At 45.8% G+C, this 14,485-nt stretch overlaps 2 protein-coding genes across 3 annotated transcripts; both read left to right on the forward strand.

Annotated features, from left to right (window-relative positions):
* The first annotated feature begins 330 nt into the window (after positions 1 to 330).
* On the forward strand, positions 331 to 5,723 carry cyp27b1 (cytochrome P450, family 27, subfamily B, polypeptide 1). The gene is made up of 9 exons (XM_084464050.1): positions 331 to 579; positions 681 to 871; positions 1,162 to 1,352; positions 1,592 to 1,792; positions 2,325 to 2,488; positions 2,734 to 2,900; positions 3,405 to 3,486; positions 3,675 to 3,872; positions 4,367 to 5,723. The coding sequence occupies exons 1-9, from the start codon at positions 370 to 372 to the stop codon at positions 4,481 to 4,483; spliced, it is 1,521 nt and encodes a 506-aa protein (XP_084320176.1). The 5' UTR covers positions 331 to 369; the 3' UTR covers positions 4,484 to 5,723.
* A 609-nt stretch (positions 5,724 to 6,332) lies between these two features.
* mcrs1 (microspherule protein 1) lies at positions 6,333 to 12,128 on the forward strand. Of its 2 annotated transcripts, none has more exons than XM_084464870.1 (14): positions 6,333 to 6,482; positions 7,011 to 7,171; positions 7,294 to 7,432; positions 7,544 to 7,708; positions 8,114 to 8,223; positions 8,330 to 8,438; positions 8,903 to 9,041; positions 9,335 to 9,410; positions 9,527 to 9,555; positions 10,310 to 10,402; positions 10,488 to 10,570; positions 10,899 to 10,986; positions 11,432 to 11,559; positions 11,642 to 12,128. In XM_084464870.1, exons 2-14 carry the CDS (start codon positions 7,020 to 7,022, stop codon positions 11,726 to 11,728), a joined length of 1,398 nt encoding a protein of 465 aa, XP_084320996.1. In that variant the 5' UTR covers positions 6,333 to 6,482; positions 7,011 to 7,019; the 3' UTR covers positions 11,729 to 12,128. The 2 variants fall into 2 exon arrangements, with proteins under 2 accessions (XP_084320996.1, XP_084320997.1); XM_084464871.1 differs by having other exon boundaries at positions 7,020 to 7,171.
* The last annotated feature ends 2,357 nt before the right edge of the window (positions 12,129 to 14,485 follow it).

The following is a 14,485-nucleotide window of genomic DNA, read 5'->3' on the forward strand; positions in this document are numbered from 1 at the left end:
CTCTATTGTCTGTTGCATTAACAGTCTGCACACAGACTATTTGCATGTCTCCATATGTGCTCTGATGTAAGCCGAGTTTCTCTGAACACCAGGGAGCAAAGTCTGGCGGTGGAATACTCTTTTGGGGATGATCCAACATCAGCCTCATGATTGGACACACCTTCCAAATAGTTCTCAGACTTCTGGTCCGTCTGTAGGCGGGACATTTTGTGGTACCACGCCGTGATTGGCTGAGCGTGAGAACTGCCATCCTTTCATAGTAGAGCAGAGTTGTGCATTATAAATGCGAGGGCCCCCCAGCAGACAAATGTACTCTGATACCAACGACCCTTGTTGAAGCCAGGGGCCAGCTACCCAGGAGCCGTCAGGATGTTGCAGCAAGCCCTCAAGGTGTCCACCCGCAGCGTTTCTCCTCTCATAAGGTGGATGGAGGGATGGGCGGAGATCACCTCCACGGCCATCAAGAGGCGCACTGAGCCGGTGGTGAAGACCCTCCGGGAGATGCCCGGCCCGTCGATCGCCAACTTTGCGTGGGACTTGTTTGCAAAGGGAGGACTGTCGCGACTCCACGAACTACAGGTGGGTTGAATTAATAACTTTGCATATTGCAAATTGCACAAATTTCAACGTTGTTTTACCGTTTTTACCGCATGCTAATGAATCTGTTCTCCCCCGGCCAGCTGGAGGGTCTGCGGCGCTACGGGCCCGTGTGGAAGGCGAGCTTCGGGCCCATCCTCACCGTGCATGTGGCCGAGCCCTCCCTGATCGAGCAGATCCTCAGGCAGGAGGGCCGTCACCCCATGCGCTCAGACCTGTCCTCCTGGAAGGACTACAGGAAGCTCAGGGACCACGACTACGGCCTGCTCACATCGTGAGTCAAGCGCCTCACACCTCATCGAGAGTCATCTCCTCTGACCACGCTGTAACCTGTTTTTATTTTGCATGTTTTGAACGTATAACTCTACTTTTGACTGTTACTATGCTGTGCACGGGTACAGATATCATATGCAGTATAATAAAAACGTTGTGATGCTGAGAAGTAGTATTTCCCATATGCATGGTTGTAACTTTTTTGTGTGCGTGTATCTGTGTGTGTGTGTGTGTGTGCGTGTGTGTGCGCGCGTGTGTGTGTGTGTGTGTGTGTGTGTGTGTGTGCTCCAGTGAGGGCGAGGAGTGGCAGGCCGTCAGGAGCCTCCTGGGGAAGCACATGCTGCGGCCGCGCGCCGTGGAGGCGTACGACGGCGCCCTGAACGCCGTGGTCAGCGACCTCGTCCTCAAGCTCCGGCACAGCCGCCGGCCGGACGGCCTGGTCCCCGACGTGGCCCAGGAGTTCTACCGCTTCGGCCTGGAGGGTAAGGGGGCACTACCCTCCCAGTTTACCATTACCCTCCCAGTCCTCCATTACCCTCCCAGTCCACCATTACCCTCCCAGTCCACCATTTCATTTCCCTCCCAGTCAACCGTAACCACCCCAGTTTACCCTTACTCCTTAATAATTTCTCTCTCTCTCTCTCCCTCTCTCTCTCTCTCCCTCTCCCTCTCTCTCTCTCTCTCTCCCTCCCTCTCCCTCTCCCTCTCTCTCTCCCTCCAGGTATCTCCTCAGTGCTGTTTAACTCCAGGCTGGGCTGTCTGGAGCCGGTGGTTCCTGAGGAGACGGAGCGCTTCATCCAGTCCATCAACACCATGTTCGTTATGACACTGCTCACCATGGCGATGCCCAATTGGCTGCACCGCCTCTTCCCCAAACCCTGGACCACCTTCTGCCAGTGCTGGGACTCCATGTTCGCCTTCGGTCAGTCAATTCAATTACATTGTATTTCTATAGCCCTTTATCAAAGGTACAGTCTCAAAGGGTCTAACAGGCCGTTTGTTGATGATACCCCCCACCTGACCCTAGCCCCCCAAAGGGCTAGGGTCAGGGATGGGCAGGAGTGCAATGGGGGCCATAATTTACATTCATACATGCAGGCAAAACATTTTAAATCACTGATGGGTTGCTGGCCGGTCAAACATAAGGAGAAAGACAACTGATAATTTTTGAATTTCTAGTTGGTTGTCCATTCTCAAAGATGATCATGTAAATACATTTTTGTTAAGTCCTTCTCCATTGCCATTGAGGCAACGCAATGGGGAATGAGCCTACAGCCCACTGAGGAATGCCCTTGCGTGTACAGTTTGATGAATGTTAGCAACTGGGTGTCGTACTGCTTATCACCAGAGGCGTCGCCAGAGAGAACAAAACAGAGATAATTAAGCTCACTCGTTTAAAAAAGACTCTGAAACTGACCGGGCCCCTTTTGTATGTTTTTTTTTTTTTGCTGTAGCTAAAGGTCACATCGACGAGCGTCTGCAGAAGGATGCAGCGAACATGGCTCGTGGCGAGAAGGTGGAGGGAAACTACCTGACCTACTACCTGACCCAGGCCGGCCTGCCCATGAAGACCGTCTACAGCAACGTCACAGAGCTCCTCCTGGCTGGAGTGGACACCGTAAGAACCCTGCAGCTCTCTCTCTATACTATTAGAACATCTCAATGTTCACCTAACTAGAAACCATCTAAATATAAACTAGAAACATCTAAATATTAACTAGAAACATCTAAACGTTCAGCTCACTAGAACCATCTAAATATTGACTAGAAACCTCTAAATATTCAGCTTACTAGAAACATCTGCCCCCTTCCCACTGATACCGTGGGTGGAGATGTTAATGTCTCCCTGGTCTTCCCTCCCAGATCTCCAGCACCCTGTCCTGGTCGCTGTACGAGCTGTCTCGGCACCCTGAGGTGCAGACGTCCCTCCGAGAGGAGGTGCTGTCCGTCCTCGGAGATCGTAAAACACCTGAGGCCGCGGACGTCGCTCGCATGCCCCTCCTGAAGGCCACCGTCAAGGAGGCCCACCGGTACGAAGAGCCCTGACTCAACCATAACCATAACCTTAGCGTAACCATAACCTAACCATAACCTAACCATAACCATAACCTAACCATAACCATAACCTAACCATAGCCATAACCATAACCTAACCATAACCTAACCATAACCATAACCATAACCTAACAATAGCCATAACCATAACCTAACCTCGACCAGCTCTGAGTTCACACTATAACCAACCAGTGATCGCTATTCAGCAGCTCTGAGTTCATACTGTCAAAATACTATAACTATTACACTGGTTTCTTCAGGCCGTTACTGTGTTTCTTCAGGCTGTACCCCCGATTGTGGTATAATGCAAATTGATTATTGTCATCGTTGCATGGGGGGCGCTGTGGTTATATAAGATGTGCTGATACTACTGGAGGGGGGTGAGGCAGAAAATAAAGAAACTGGCATGTTTTGAAACGCAGTGAGTGACTCACGCATATTTATTATCTTTTTTAACCATTACCCATGTGTTTCTTCAGGCTGTACCCGGTTATCCCCGCCAACGCCCGGGTCCTCACCGAGGGAGACATGGAGCTGGGAGGTTTCCTCATTCCCAAAAATGTAAGCTCATCTTTTGTTTTGTCCATGGGGATTTAAAATACTCCATCTGCTGGCTTCCATCCATTCTTCTTAAGACGTTAACCTGGTGCAGTGCAATGAATTAAATTAGACTTCACGCACCTCACGGGGTTGTTAAAATGGGATGTGTGTAATATGTAGATCACTAATCCTACGTCTGATCTTCCCAGACTTTGATCACGCTGTGCCATTTTGCGACGTCCCGGGATCCTGCGATATTCCCAAACCCGGATGAGTTCCAGCCCCGGCGCTGGCTGAGCCGGGATCAAAGCCACCACCCGTACGCCTCGGTGCCTTTCGGCGTGGGGAAACGCAGCTGTGTGGGGCGGCGCATCGCGGAGCTGGAGCTCTACCTCGCCCTCGCCCGGGTCAGTTGGGTTCACGCCTCTCTTTCTCTCTAAACGGATTCCAGAACATTTACTCATATCCCAGAACGTTCTTCCTGAAATGTATGAACAGTCTCTCAATAGTAATGTTAACTGTTTGTTGCTAATTGCTAAGTGGATATCACAATAACAGAACATGTTGGACCTATATCCATTGTATTCGGGGAATGGGTTAACGTAACAATTTTTTGTACTTGGTGCTTGGTTCTATGAACATCCTTACTGTAGTGACAGAGATATACTGTTGTTTCTCGTTCTTCTGACAAATGTACTCACTGTAAGTCGCTTTGGATAATAGCATCAACTAAATGCCCTCAATGTAATGGAAATGGACCTGGTTCAAATGTTTTTGTTGAACATGCTATAGTTCGCCCTTTAAATGGGTAATCCCCTTATTCAGAAATACAACAACAGTATCATCTGTGACGTTATATTGCTGACCATTAATGAGTAATTGTTGTTCCTGGTTCCTCCAGATTGTGATGGAGTTCGAGGTGAAGCCAGACCCAGCAGGAGGAGATGTGAAGCCCATGACCCGAACGCTCCTGGTCCCTGACCGGGAAGTCAACCTCCAGTTTGTTGACCTGTTCTAGTAGTTCTGACTGCTTCAGCTAAGGGGAAATCGATGAGACTAGACTAGTCCTACCAAGAGAAAGATACTGTGAAGAGGACTTCTCGTAGCTGATGCTAGTTCTAGTCTCATGATAATAACAAATAACCTGTGTTTTGACTCTCAACATGTGATTTGAGATGTTTCTTTGTGTCAGTTACGGGGAAATCGATAAGACTAGACTAGTCCTACCAAGAGAAAGATACTGTGAGGAGGACTTCTCCTAGCTGATGCTCGTTCTATTCTCATGATAATAATGAATAGCCTATGTTCCAACTCTCAACATGTGATTTGAGATGTTTCTTTGTGTCAGTTATGGGGAAATCGATTAGACTAGACTCGTCCTACCAAGAGAAGGATACTGTGATGATGCTCCCTTCAGACGTATACAATAGATTCAGGCCATGGGGCTCTTCTGATTTACTCGTTAAATCACTTGAAACGACGGAACGGGCCAAGGCATTCTGTAATTCCTTCAGGCCAGATGTAGCTGTGTGTGTTGTAATGTTTATTTTTTTAAGATGATCATGATGAATTATCAGAAATATTTTGTCTTTATGTGTCTAACTAGTATGTAAATACTGTATTACTAGCAATGGCAGCTGTTACTTGAAACAAATCCCTTTTAATGATACTTATTGCCACATTTCAAAAGTCCGGAAAACAGAACAGTGGACTTTCTGTATATATTATATTGTCTGTAAATGTATATATGTGCACACAGTGCAAGTGTTTATATGTATTTATCTACCTTAGAATCATTTTTAATGTCTAAAGCTAATGTGCAAAGTGACAGTGGGTGCTATTTTGTAAACATTTTTCGAACATTCTCGATCTGAAGTCTGTATTTAGTTTGATGTTACACATTATGGAAATGTGTGTATTCAATGGCCGTCCAATCAGTTTGTATAAACTTGTAGCATGATGGTAATTTACCAGACCTTTATCATCTTCTAAATAGTAATTTGTGTAAATAAGAGTTTGTGTTACTTTGAGGTGTACCTGTTAATATTAATTTTTAAAAAAGACTCTCTTTCCCCATGTTTACCTGGTTGCTCACCTTGAAAGTCTGATAAGCTCCTGTTTAGACACGTAGGCAGTTATTTCTAAGAAATAGTGCTGAGGTTTCTGGTTACTGTAGGGCACGGCCATGAGCCTGGACATTGTATTACAATGCACTCATTTGCAACTGCAAACCAATATCTTGCAATACATGTCTCGTTCTGTTCCACATTGTTTATAATAAAAACATATGCCCAGAAAATCACCATTGGTACTGTTCTTTATCTATTTGTTAATATACATGTCTTTTTGTCCGTCTGCGCTTCCTTCTTCCTCTTTGTAATACTGAAGAAAAATCATAACTTTGAAATAGACAGAGCATTGATGCAACCTCCATTTCTCTTCGCATGTTTACTGTATCATTCAAAGAATTAACCACCTCAAACCTAGAAATTCAAATAGCAAGTTGTTAGAAGTAGTAAAATAAGTCACAGTAGTATAGCAGTAGCAAAGATGCAAACACACACACATACATATATATATATATACACACACACACACACACACACACACACACACACACACACACACACACACACACACACACACACACACACACACACACACACACACACACACACACACACACACACACACACACACACACACACACACACACACACACACACACACCAGTGCTAACAAGTCTGAAGTATTCAGGTAGTATCTATAGGGTGAAGTCCCATATTTCTCCAGCAGGGGGCGAGAAGGATCTGTTGGCGGCACATCTCCTCCCAGTCACCAAATAAACCAAAAGCGGTAGAAGAAGAACACGTAGCTAACTGTAGCTAACAAAGCTAAATATTTTAGCTTACCTCCTCCTGTTGTTATATTAATGTAAAACAGACGTAGCTACTGCCTGTGATGCTACGACTCTAGGGGCACTGAAATCTGTCGGCTTACAAAAATATTTAACCGAGGTGAGTGATTTGGCGCGATTAATCAATATATATTCCAGCTAAGGGAGCTAGCTGATGCTAGTTCCAGTATCATGATAATAACGACAGTAGCGCCTGTAGCTAGCCTGTGTTCTGACTCAACATGTGATTCGAGATGTATCTTAGTGTATCTGATGCCAACATCACACTGCAGGCTCCGACGCTACGCGAACTAACGTTAACGATGAAGGTGTTTTTAGCTATGTAGCTACTAGCACCTGCTGTGTCTGTGTGTCAACAACAGCACCAGCCCAGACACACAGGCGTGCTCAATGTCGGTTGTGGGAGCACACACATGATATGTTTATTATGGGAGATCATGCATGTGTGTCTCCGGCCCACTTGACCGGCATTGTGCTGCTGGGGTTCTGGAGCAGAACCTGCTGCATGATCTCCGTCTCTTTAGTCAGTTCCGTGGGTCTCTAGGAACCTAAGAGTAAAGGTTTATTCAGGTCACAATAAGTCTGGCTTTCAGCCATGACATCTGACGTGTCCTCCTCCTCCTCCGAGTGGGACTAGATGCAGGCGGGGGGCCCTGCAGGCCCGCAGATGGCAGCGGCCGGAGCTCAGAGTCGGTCTGAGGACGAGGAGCCCGCAGGGAAGAAGGATCTGAAGAGGACAACTACTCAAGCCTTTGGCGGAGGGATTCCTAAACGGAGGAGTTCGTCCAGGTGTGATTGCATTTCCATATGTGTCGTATAATTAAATGAGCATAAAACCACAACATTGTCTGAGACAATCAAACCATGTCAGATTTACTTGTATGAATGCAAACCATTTTCACCTTTTGTAGGTCCATTAAGAGGAAGAAGTTTGACGATGAGCTGGTGGAGAGCAGCCTGGTGAAGTCCTCAACCAGAGTGAAAGGCCCTCCGGTCATAGAGCCAATCCGCTGCTCAGGGAGCGAGCCTTCGTCCAATGAGAAAAAGAAGGTAACTGCGATATCAACAACGCTCTAAATTATAAAACTACACTTTAAGAACAGACGTTTAGAGCTTTTGGATTGATTGTCTCTTCCCCCATTGTTAAACCCTTCATGTCAGGTGACAAAGTCCAGCACTACACTGACACCCCCCCTAACCATGGTGGTCACCCCCCCTCCCATCACCAAGAGGGTGAAGAAGAGCAAGCAGCCGCTGCAAATCACAAAAGACCTCGGCCGCTGGAAACCCACCGACGACCTCCTGCTCATCAACGCTGTCCTTCAGGTGAGTGGTTGCTGTCCTGCAGGTGAGACTAGGACCCAGTCCTCTGTGCTGCAGGTGAGACTGAGACCCAGTCCTCTGTGCTGCAGGTGAGACTGGGACCCAGTCCTCTGTGCTGCAGGTGAGACTGAGACCCAGTCCTCTGTGCTGCAGGTGAGACTGGGACCCAGTCCGCTGTCCTGCAGGCAAGGGCTTTGTAAGATGACTCTGGAGAAACGACATTTTCAACTAATAAGTGGAACTGTAGAATGTTTCCCTCTTATAAACCTAAATAAAAAATATGCATCTTATTTGAAAGGGTCTCTCTGATGCATATGGGTTCTTCTGCGTCTGATGTATATGGGTTCTTCTGAGTCTGATGCATATGGGTTCTTCTGAGTGTGATGTATGTTCTTCTGCGTCCACCAGACCACAGACCTCACCTCGGTCCACCTGGGGGTGAAGTTCAGCTGTCGCTTCACCTTCCGGGAGATAAAGGAGCGATGGTACGCTCTGCTCTACGACCCGGTCATCTCAAAGTAAGACGAGTCAAAACGGCTCACTGCATCTCTCTCTCCTTCCACATTTTTGTACTCCTGCTGGTCTCATCCTAACCCAATCCTTCCTCCTCTCCACCAACCCCAGGCTGGCGTGGCAGGCCATGCGGCAGCTGCACCCGGAGACCATCGCTGCCATCCAGAGCAAAGCCCTCTTCAGCCAGGCAGAGGAGGCCCTGATGGCCAAGATCGGCTCGGTAAATACCAGAAAGATCCGTGGATGGAATGATACTTCTGGATTTAATCATTTTTGTTTGATGCAGCGATGATCATAACGCTCTTCCCATCTTCATGTCAAACTCAGTATCTTATATGACATGTTGTACATGATCAACAAACTGTTTGGCTAACATTATAAACCTTACACTTGTTAAGGCGAATGGGAGGCTGATGACTTGCATGTACACCTTGAAAGTGCTTGTAACAACACTAAGGGGCGCCGTTGTCTCATATAAACCAACATGGCAGTTCACTGTGTGAACGTGGATGTGAATTTACAGTATGGATGGATCACCTCAACAGCACACTTGTGTTATAATTCTAATATTATGTTGTTATTTAGCGCATTTCATCAACTGTGATGAAATGCATATCGGTCTACATGTCTAAATTATATCCCAGAGTCAAAACATGAGATGACTTTGTCTCTCCAATCTCACAGACCAGTCAGCCGAAGCTGGAGGTGTTCCAGGAGCTTCTAAGCAAGTACCCCAGCGTGTTCCACCCCTCCAGGACCGCCAAGAGCCTGCTGGTCCACTGGCAGCTGCTCAAGCAGTACTACCTCCTGGAGGACCAGAGCGGTGGGTCTCCTCCTCAGTACTGGACTAGTATCACCTGGTCCTCAGTCTCTATGAGGATCTGGTTTCTGCTGCAGTTCCACTGTTGAGGTTTCAAAACCTGATTCATGTTTTGGATTTATAGTGTTGATGTATTTCACTAATTAGGGGAAATACAATTGATCAAATGTACTACATATTTAGAGAATTAATGGAATAGGACCTAAATTAGGCTGTCCAGTCAGGGCAGTGTGAGTGAATGAATGGAGCGACTCTAACAGCCTCATAATTTCATGTCTGATGGTGTTGTGTTACAGTCCAGCCCCTACCGAAGGGGGACCAGGTCCTGAACTTCTCGGATGCTGAGCAGATGGTCGATGAGGCCAAACTAAAGTAAGGGAGTCGACTCGTATTCTTTTAATCCCCTTAGTGTTGCTCTGGTGATACAGTTCAGTGTGAATATCATGCGTTCGGCTCACCAGTTTGTGTTCTCTGTGTGTTTCACCTAGGGACAGCAGGGACGAGGTGTTGGAGCACGGTAAGCGTTCATGTTCATAAGTAGAACATAGAAGGGTGTTATATTTCAGCTTATTTCTAAACTGTTCGTATAGACTCTGCGTTGTGTAGTTTTCCGTTGTAGTAGTAATTCTTAAAGTGGAGATCAAGGCAACTTGACAGGTTGGATCAGAGGGTCGAATAGATGGTTTATTCGAGGATGTAATTCAGCACAGATACAGACTTAGGTGGGATAGTCTTAGTATAGGTGGTGAGGAGCAGTCTCCAGGCGTGCTTCTTGGCTGTCGATCCCTCTTCTCACCGAACCAAAGGTTTGGGGTGAGTATTATAGGAAAGAAGGCGTGAATAACATAATCACAGATGCAGTGTCTCCTTTGATAAGGTATATGGCCTTGGCTATGTCCCAGACGGACAGGTTGGTTCGTCCTTGTTGGGGCACAAACAAATGGTGGATTGTTGGAAATAACACCTTGTATCAGTTGGAGAGGCACTGGCCTGTCCCCACACTAAGAATTGTGAACACAGAGAGACACAAAAAAATGTCAACATTCTACAAGGGGTTAAAACGTCTTGGGTAACCTTATTTTACTTTTTGTGAAATAGTCAAGGTGTCTTTCAGCTACATGTTCGGCTACATTGGCTACTGCCCTCTATACTGTGATGTTATCTTCCTGGATAAGCCTATGACGGGCTGTCTGGCAGCAGGCCTGTGGCCTGGCCAGGTGGGTCTCTGATGTTTTGGACGGGTTCATTCATGGCTCTGTTTGCTCCCTCAGAGCTGATGATCTCTGACCGGCACCAGAAGCGGGAGATCCGCCAGTTGGAGCAGGAGTTGCCCCGCTGGCAGGTCCTGGTGGACAGCATCACCGGTCAGTAGGCCTCTGTTTACCGCCTCTCTGGCCCCCGTTGGTTTGCCGTGGAGAGACTGTATCTTCATGCTGTGGTTCTCCTCAGGAATGAACGTCCCGGACTTCGATAACCAGACCCTGGCTGCTCTGAGGGGCCGCATGGTGCGCTACCTCATGAGGTCCAGAGAGGTAAACCCACTCGGCACACCATGCCTCAACAGCGTGGGCTAGAACATCAGTATGATTATGTAACAGGTAATGGGTCTGCTCAGCTCAGGAGGTAGAGAGGGTTGGCTGGTAACCGGAAGGTTGCTAGTTCGATCCCCGGCTCCCGGGTGTGTGTGTCAAGGTGTCCCTGAGCAAGACACGTCACCCTTACTGCTCCTGATGAGCTGGCTGTCGTCCTGCAACTGTGCCGTCGGTGTGTGAATGTGTGCATTAAACATTGCTTTGGATAAAAGCGTCTTCTAAATGCCCTAAATGTAAATGTAATGTCTCGTCTGTCTGTGTGGGCCAGATCACCCTGGGCAGAGCCACCAAGGACAAACAGATCGATGTGGACCTGTCGCTGGAGGGGCCCGCCTGGAAGATCTCCAGGAAGCAAGGTGGTCCTCCTGCTTCTGCTTCCTGTCATTTTATTAAATTGTATTGGTTTTCTTTATCTTTATTTTTTATTCCTTTTCCCATAAATATTCCCTGTTCTCATGCACTGTTTTTCTTCCTTATGCCATTTGATTTGTATTGAATTTCATTAGGCTCTTCGTATTACATCATGATGATCCTAGTTTTATATGACCTGTTTTTTATCCCCCATCCACACTATTATACGTCTTGTATAAGGCTGCTACATAAAATGTGTTTTATTTTCTTATTACATTGGACGGTCTGGAAAGCCTTCTGTGCTCATGCATAATAAATAATCATTGTTATTGGTTATTTATAAGTATATCACCCCGCTTATCAATTGGTTTCCCCAGGAATTTCCCTTTTTATTACCCACAATCTCTGACTTCCTTTCTGTATCTATATCTGAAATATTGACTTTTACAGGAATTATTAAGCTGAAGAATAATGGAGATTTCTTCATTGCCAACGAGGGTCGTCGTCCGATCTACATCGATGGCCGACCAGTTCTGTCCGGCAACAAGTGGAAACTTAACAACAACTCTGTGGTGGAGGTGGGAAACGCGCCTTTACCGTCTGAAACAAACACTAACCGTTATTCTGCGGTACCTTAAACCACGTGTTTGTCTTATTCAGATTGCAGGGCTGCGATTCGTCTTCCTCATCAACCTCGAACTTATTTCACTCATCAAAGCGGAGGCGGCCAAGATGACTCAGCAGTGACCCCTTCAGGTCGGGACTGGAACTACACGCTGAGGCTGTTTGGTCGCGGAGATGGAAGCGTGATTAACAGTAGCCTTGGTGAAGACCATCAAGAACTTGTATCTGCAGTGAGCATCTTATGGACCTAAGGCGGGCATCTTGGGCTGCTCATGTGTCTACACCTAACCTTCGGGAGCGAGAGAGAGACATGTTTCGTACTACCACGATTTAACTAGTCTTTTTTTCTGTATTGTTTTTTTTCTGGATATTAAATTGTATTTAAACTTGACACAACGTTGTGGTCTAGATTTGAACAACTTGCAAATAAATGTACTAGCTTGCCTTTTTTAAGTTCTGAATTAAATATGGCCAAGGAATAGAGCTGCAAAGCAGTTTGCTGGTGATAAATCAATGTAAAGTGCTTAAATGGTGGGAGTTTCATGAAATTATCCAGCTAAATATTACACTAATCATGTTCATCTTTTTGGCTGTGGCAGGGTTTGCAAGTGTTTCTAGTGTAAATATTCGTTTTTTTGATAAGCGTAGATGGCATTTAAACACTGAACAACACACAAAGTGATGAAGTTTCAAAGTAAACGGCCCCAAATGGTATTTGGAATGTAGGCCTATAGGACGTTTTTGGAAATCGTAAGAAAATCCAAATAGACTTATGTCTCCAAACATTTCCTATATTTATGTGCATGTTGAAGTGAACCACCTTAAGTTGAGCTGCTCTGGGCCCCGTTTCCCGAAAGCATCGTTAGCCTAACGACGTCGTTAACACCGTCGTACGATCATCGCAGAATTTTCGGACCGTTTCCCGAAAGCATAGTTACGTAACGACGTCGTTAAAACCCTCGTAGCTAACGACGCCTACAGGGGTACTCGTTAAGCACTAGGATGCATCGTTACTATAACCTCAGTGGAGTCACCAGCTGGACATTCCGTGTATTGGATGTGTTTTATTAAAACACGTCATCCAATACCACTGAATGTCCAGCTGGCGCTATTTCGCACTACCCCAAAAACAGTGGTTCCCGCATATATATTACACGTAGACTACTGTTAGATTTAAACAGCAAAGACAGAGACATAGAAGTCAACACAAATATAATTTATTGCAGCAATTTAAAATTCCAAAAATAAATGTAGGCCTACCGATGAAACGCCACGTCACAAGGCAACCCTATCACAAGGCATGTAATAAAGTCAAATGATTCCGTTGCTCGTGTGGGAGGTCGCTTGCGAGCGGCACTTGGTGTCTTCCTCTGACTTTAATTCAACCATCGTGGTTAAAATGTCCTCATATTGATCAATGACAGAAGACATACTGTAGCCTACATGAATCATGCTGAGACCAGCGGGTGTCGGATAATTTCGGCGTTTTTTGTTGCGATTGTTTGCCATAAAGCACTGTAGGCGCGTCGGTGAGGCTGTGATGAAGTTCACTATTTATTGGACTGTGTCTAGACAGTTACGAACATCCCTGACCTTAGTGGAGTGCACAATCGCCAAGTTGAGAGCGTGGTTTCTGCAGTGAACGTAGACTGCTGCGGGAAACTGTGCTGCGATGCGTGCCATTCCCGCTTACATTGCCCACATCATCATCATACCCCTGCCCAACAATGTGGGCAGGAATCGATCTAGACCAGCAAGAGCAATAGCCGTGTCAATGCCTCTGCGTTTGAATGATAATGAATGAATGGAACGTTGCATTTTTAATGTTGACACCAAAGTTTCTAGAGAGTGCGCGGCGCGTCAATCACTGAAATCAGAAATCAGCACATTTAAATAAATGCTATAGGCCTAGTTGTCACACAGACACATGCTATTTTTTATTTTTGTAATATGGAATTATTTCAGTGGAGAAAATGCCGTGAAACAATGTACGCACGGTGCGTTCGGGATTAGGACTGATATAGCATATGTCGGCCTAGACCAAATCAATTATGTTTTAATATTTGTAGCATTCATATTAGTCTATTCTTTTCGTAGGCTACTTTGCTGTTGGCCTTGATGGGGAGATATTTTTTTGCTGCCACAAAATATAGTTTAACCCAACAACATTCCTGCGTCTCCACCTCATACGGAGCCCATTTCAGCACCGTGTCAGTAGACAGCTACAATCCTACGACGTCGTAAGAGCAGAGCACATTTTTAAAATTTATATTTATATTTTATATTTATCAAAAAATTTTGGGGGATTTTTTTTTTCCAGATAAATTTTTTTTTTATATATATGGCCTTGCTTTTTCTTTGCAGAAAAATAAAAATTGCAAAAACACCAATGATGATTCATAATGTTTGTCAATCAGATGCTTAATAGTTTTCTGGGGAACAGCCTCCTATCAACTGTATCAATCATTAAAACAAAGTCCTCATCTTCAATCATTGGGACTGCTAATCCTGTGTGTACAATGCATTTTGCTCTGGCGTCCTCCTTGGTCTGTTGTTGTTCTGGGATGCACTAGCTTTATTTGCACTCAGTGGCCCATCCTTGTCGGAGGCCTTCGGTACCTGTGAGGTAGAATAGAATCGATTTTTCTGTCTCTCATCCACTCCCGTCTCTCACTCAAACATACGCGGACAAGTTGTCTCTATACTAAGCCTATATTTCTGCTCCTTTCTCCCGTCATAAGAACATTACTGTATGTAACCGTGGCTATCTGTTGCGTGGCTTTCCCACTAAGATAGCTTTCTTTATAAAACATTAGTATTCATTTTTAGTGTTTCTCATGTCACAGAAACCACAGTGAATCCTGTGTTTCTGTGCCCCGC

Source organism: Micromesistius poutassou (assembly GCF_964030765.1).
Source record: "Micromesistius poutassou genome assembly, chromosome: 2".
NCBI classification, from domain to species: domain Eukaryota; kingdom Metazoa; phylum Chordata; class Actinopteri; order Gadiformes; family Gadidae; genus Micromesistius; species Micromesistius poutassou.

Coding starts and splice junctions, on each gene's coding strand:
- cyp27b1 (XM_084464050.1), top strand. CDS start 370: ATGTTGCAGCAAGCCCTCAAGGTGTCCACCCGCAGCGTTTCTCCTCTC. Junction 872..1,161: donor GACTACGGCCTGCTCACATC/GTGAGTCAAGCG, acceptor TGTGTGCTCCAG/TGAGGGCGAGGAGTGGCAGG. Junction 1,353..1,591: donor CTACCGCTTCGGCCTGGAGG/GTAAGGGGGCAC, acceptor CTCTCCCTCCAG/GTATCTCCTCAGTGCTGTTT.
- mcrs1 (XM_084464870.1), top strand. CDS start 7,020: ATGCAGGCGGGGGGCCCTGCAGGCCCGCAGATGGCAGCGGCCGGAGCT. Junction 8,439..8,902: donor TGATGGCCAAGATCGGCTCG/GTAAATACCAGA, acceptor CCAATCTCACAG/ACCAGTCAGCCGAAGCTGGA. Junction 9,556..10,309: donor GGACGAGGTGTTGGAGCACG/GTAAGCGTTCAT, acceptor TTGCTCCCTCAG/AGCTGATGATCTCTGACCGG.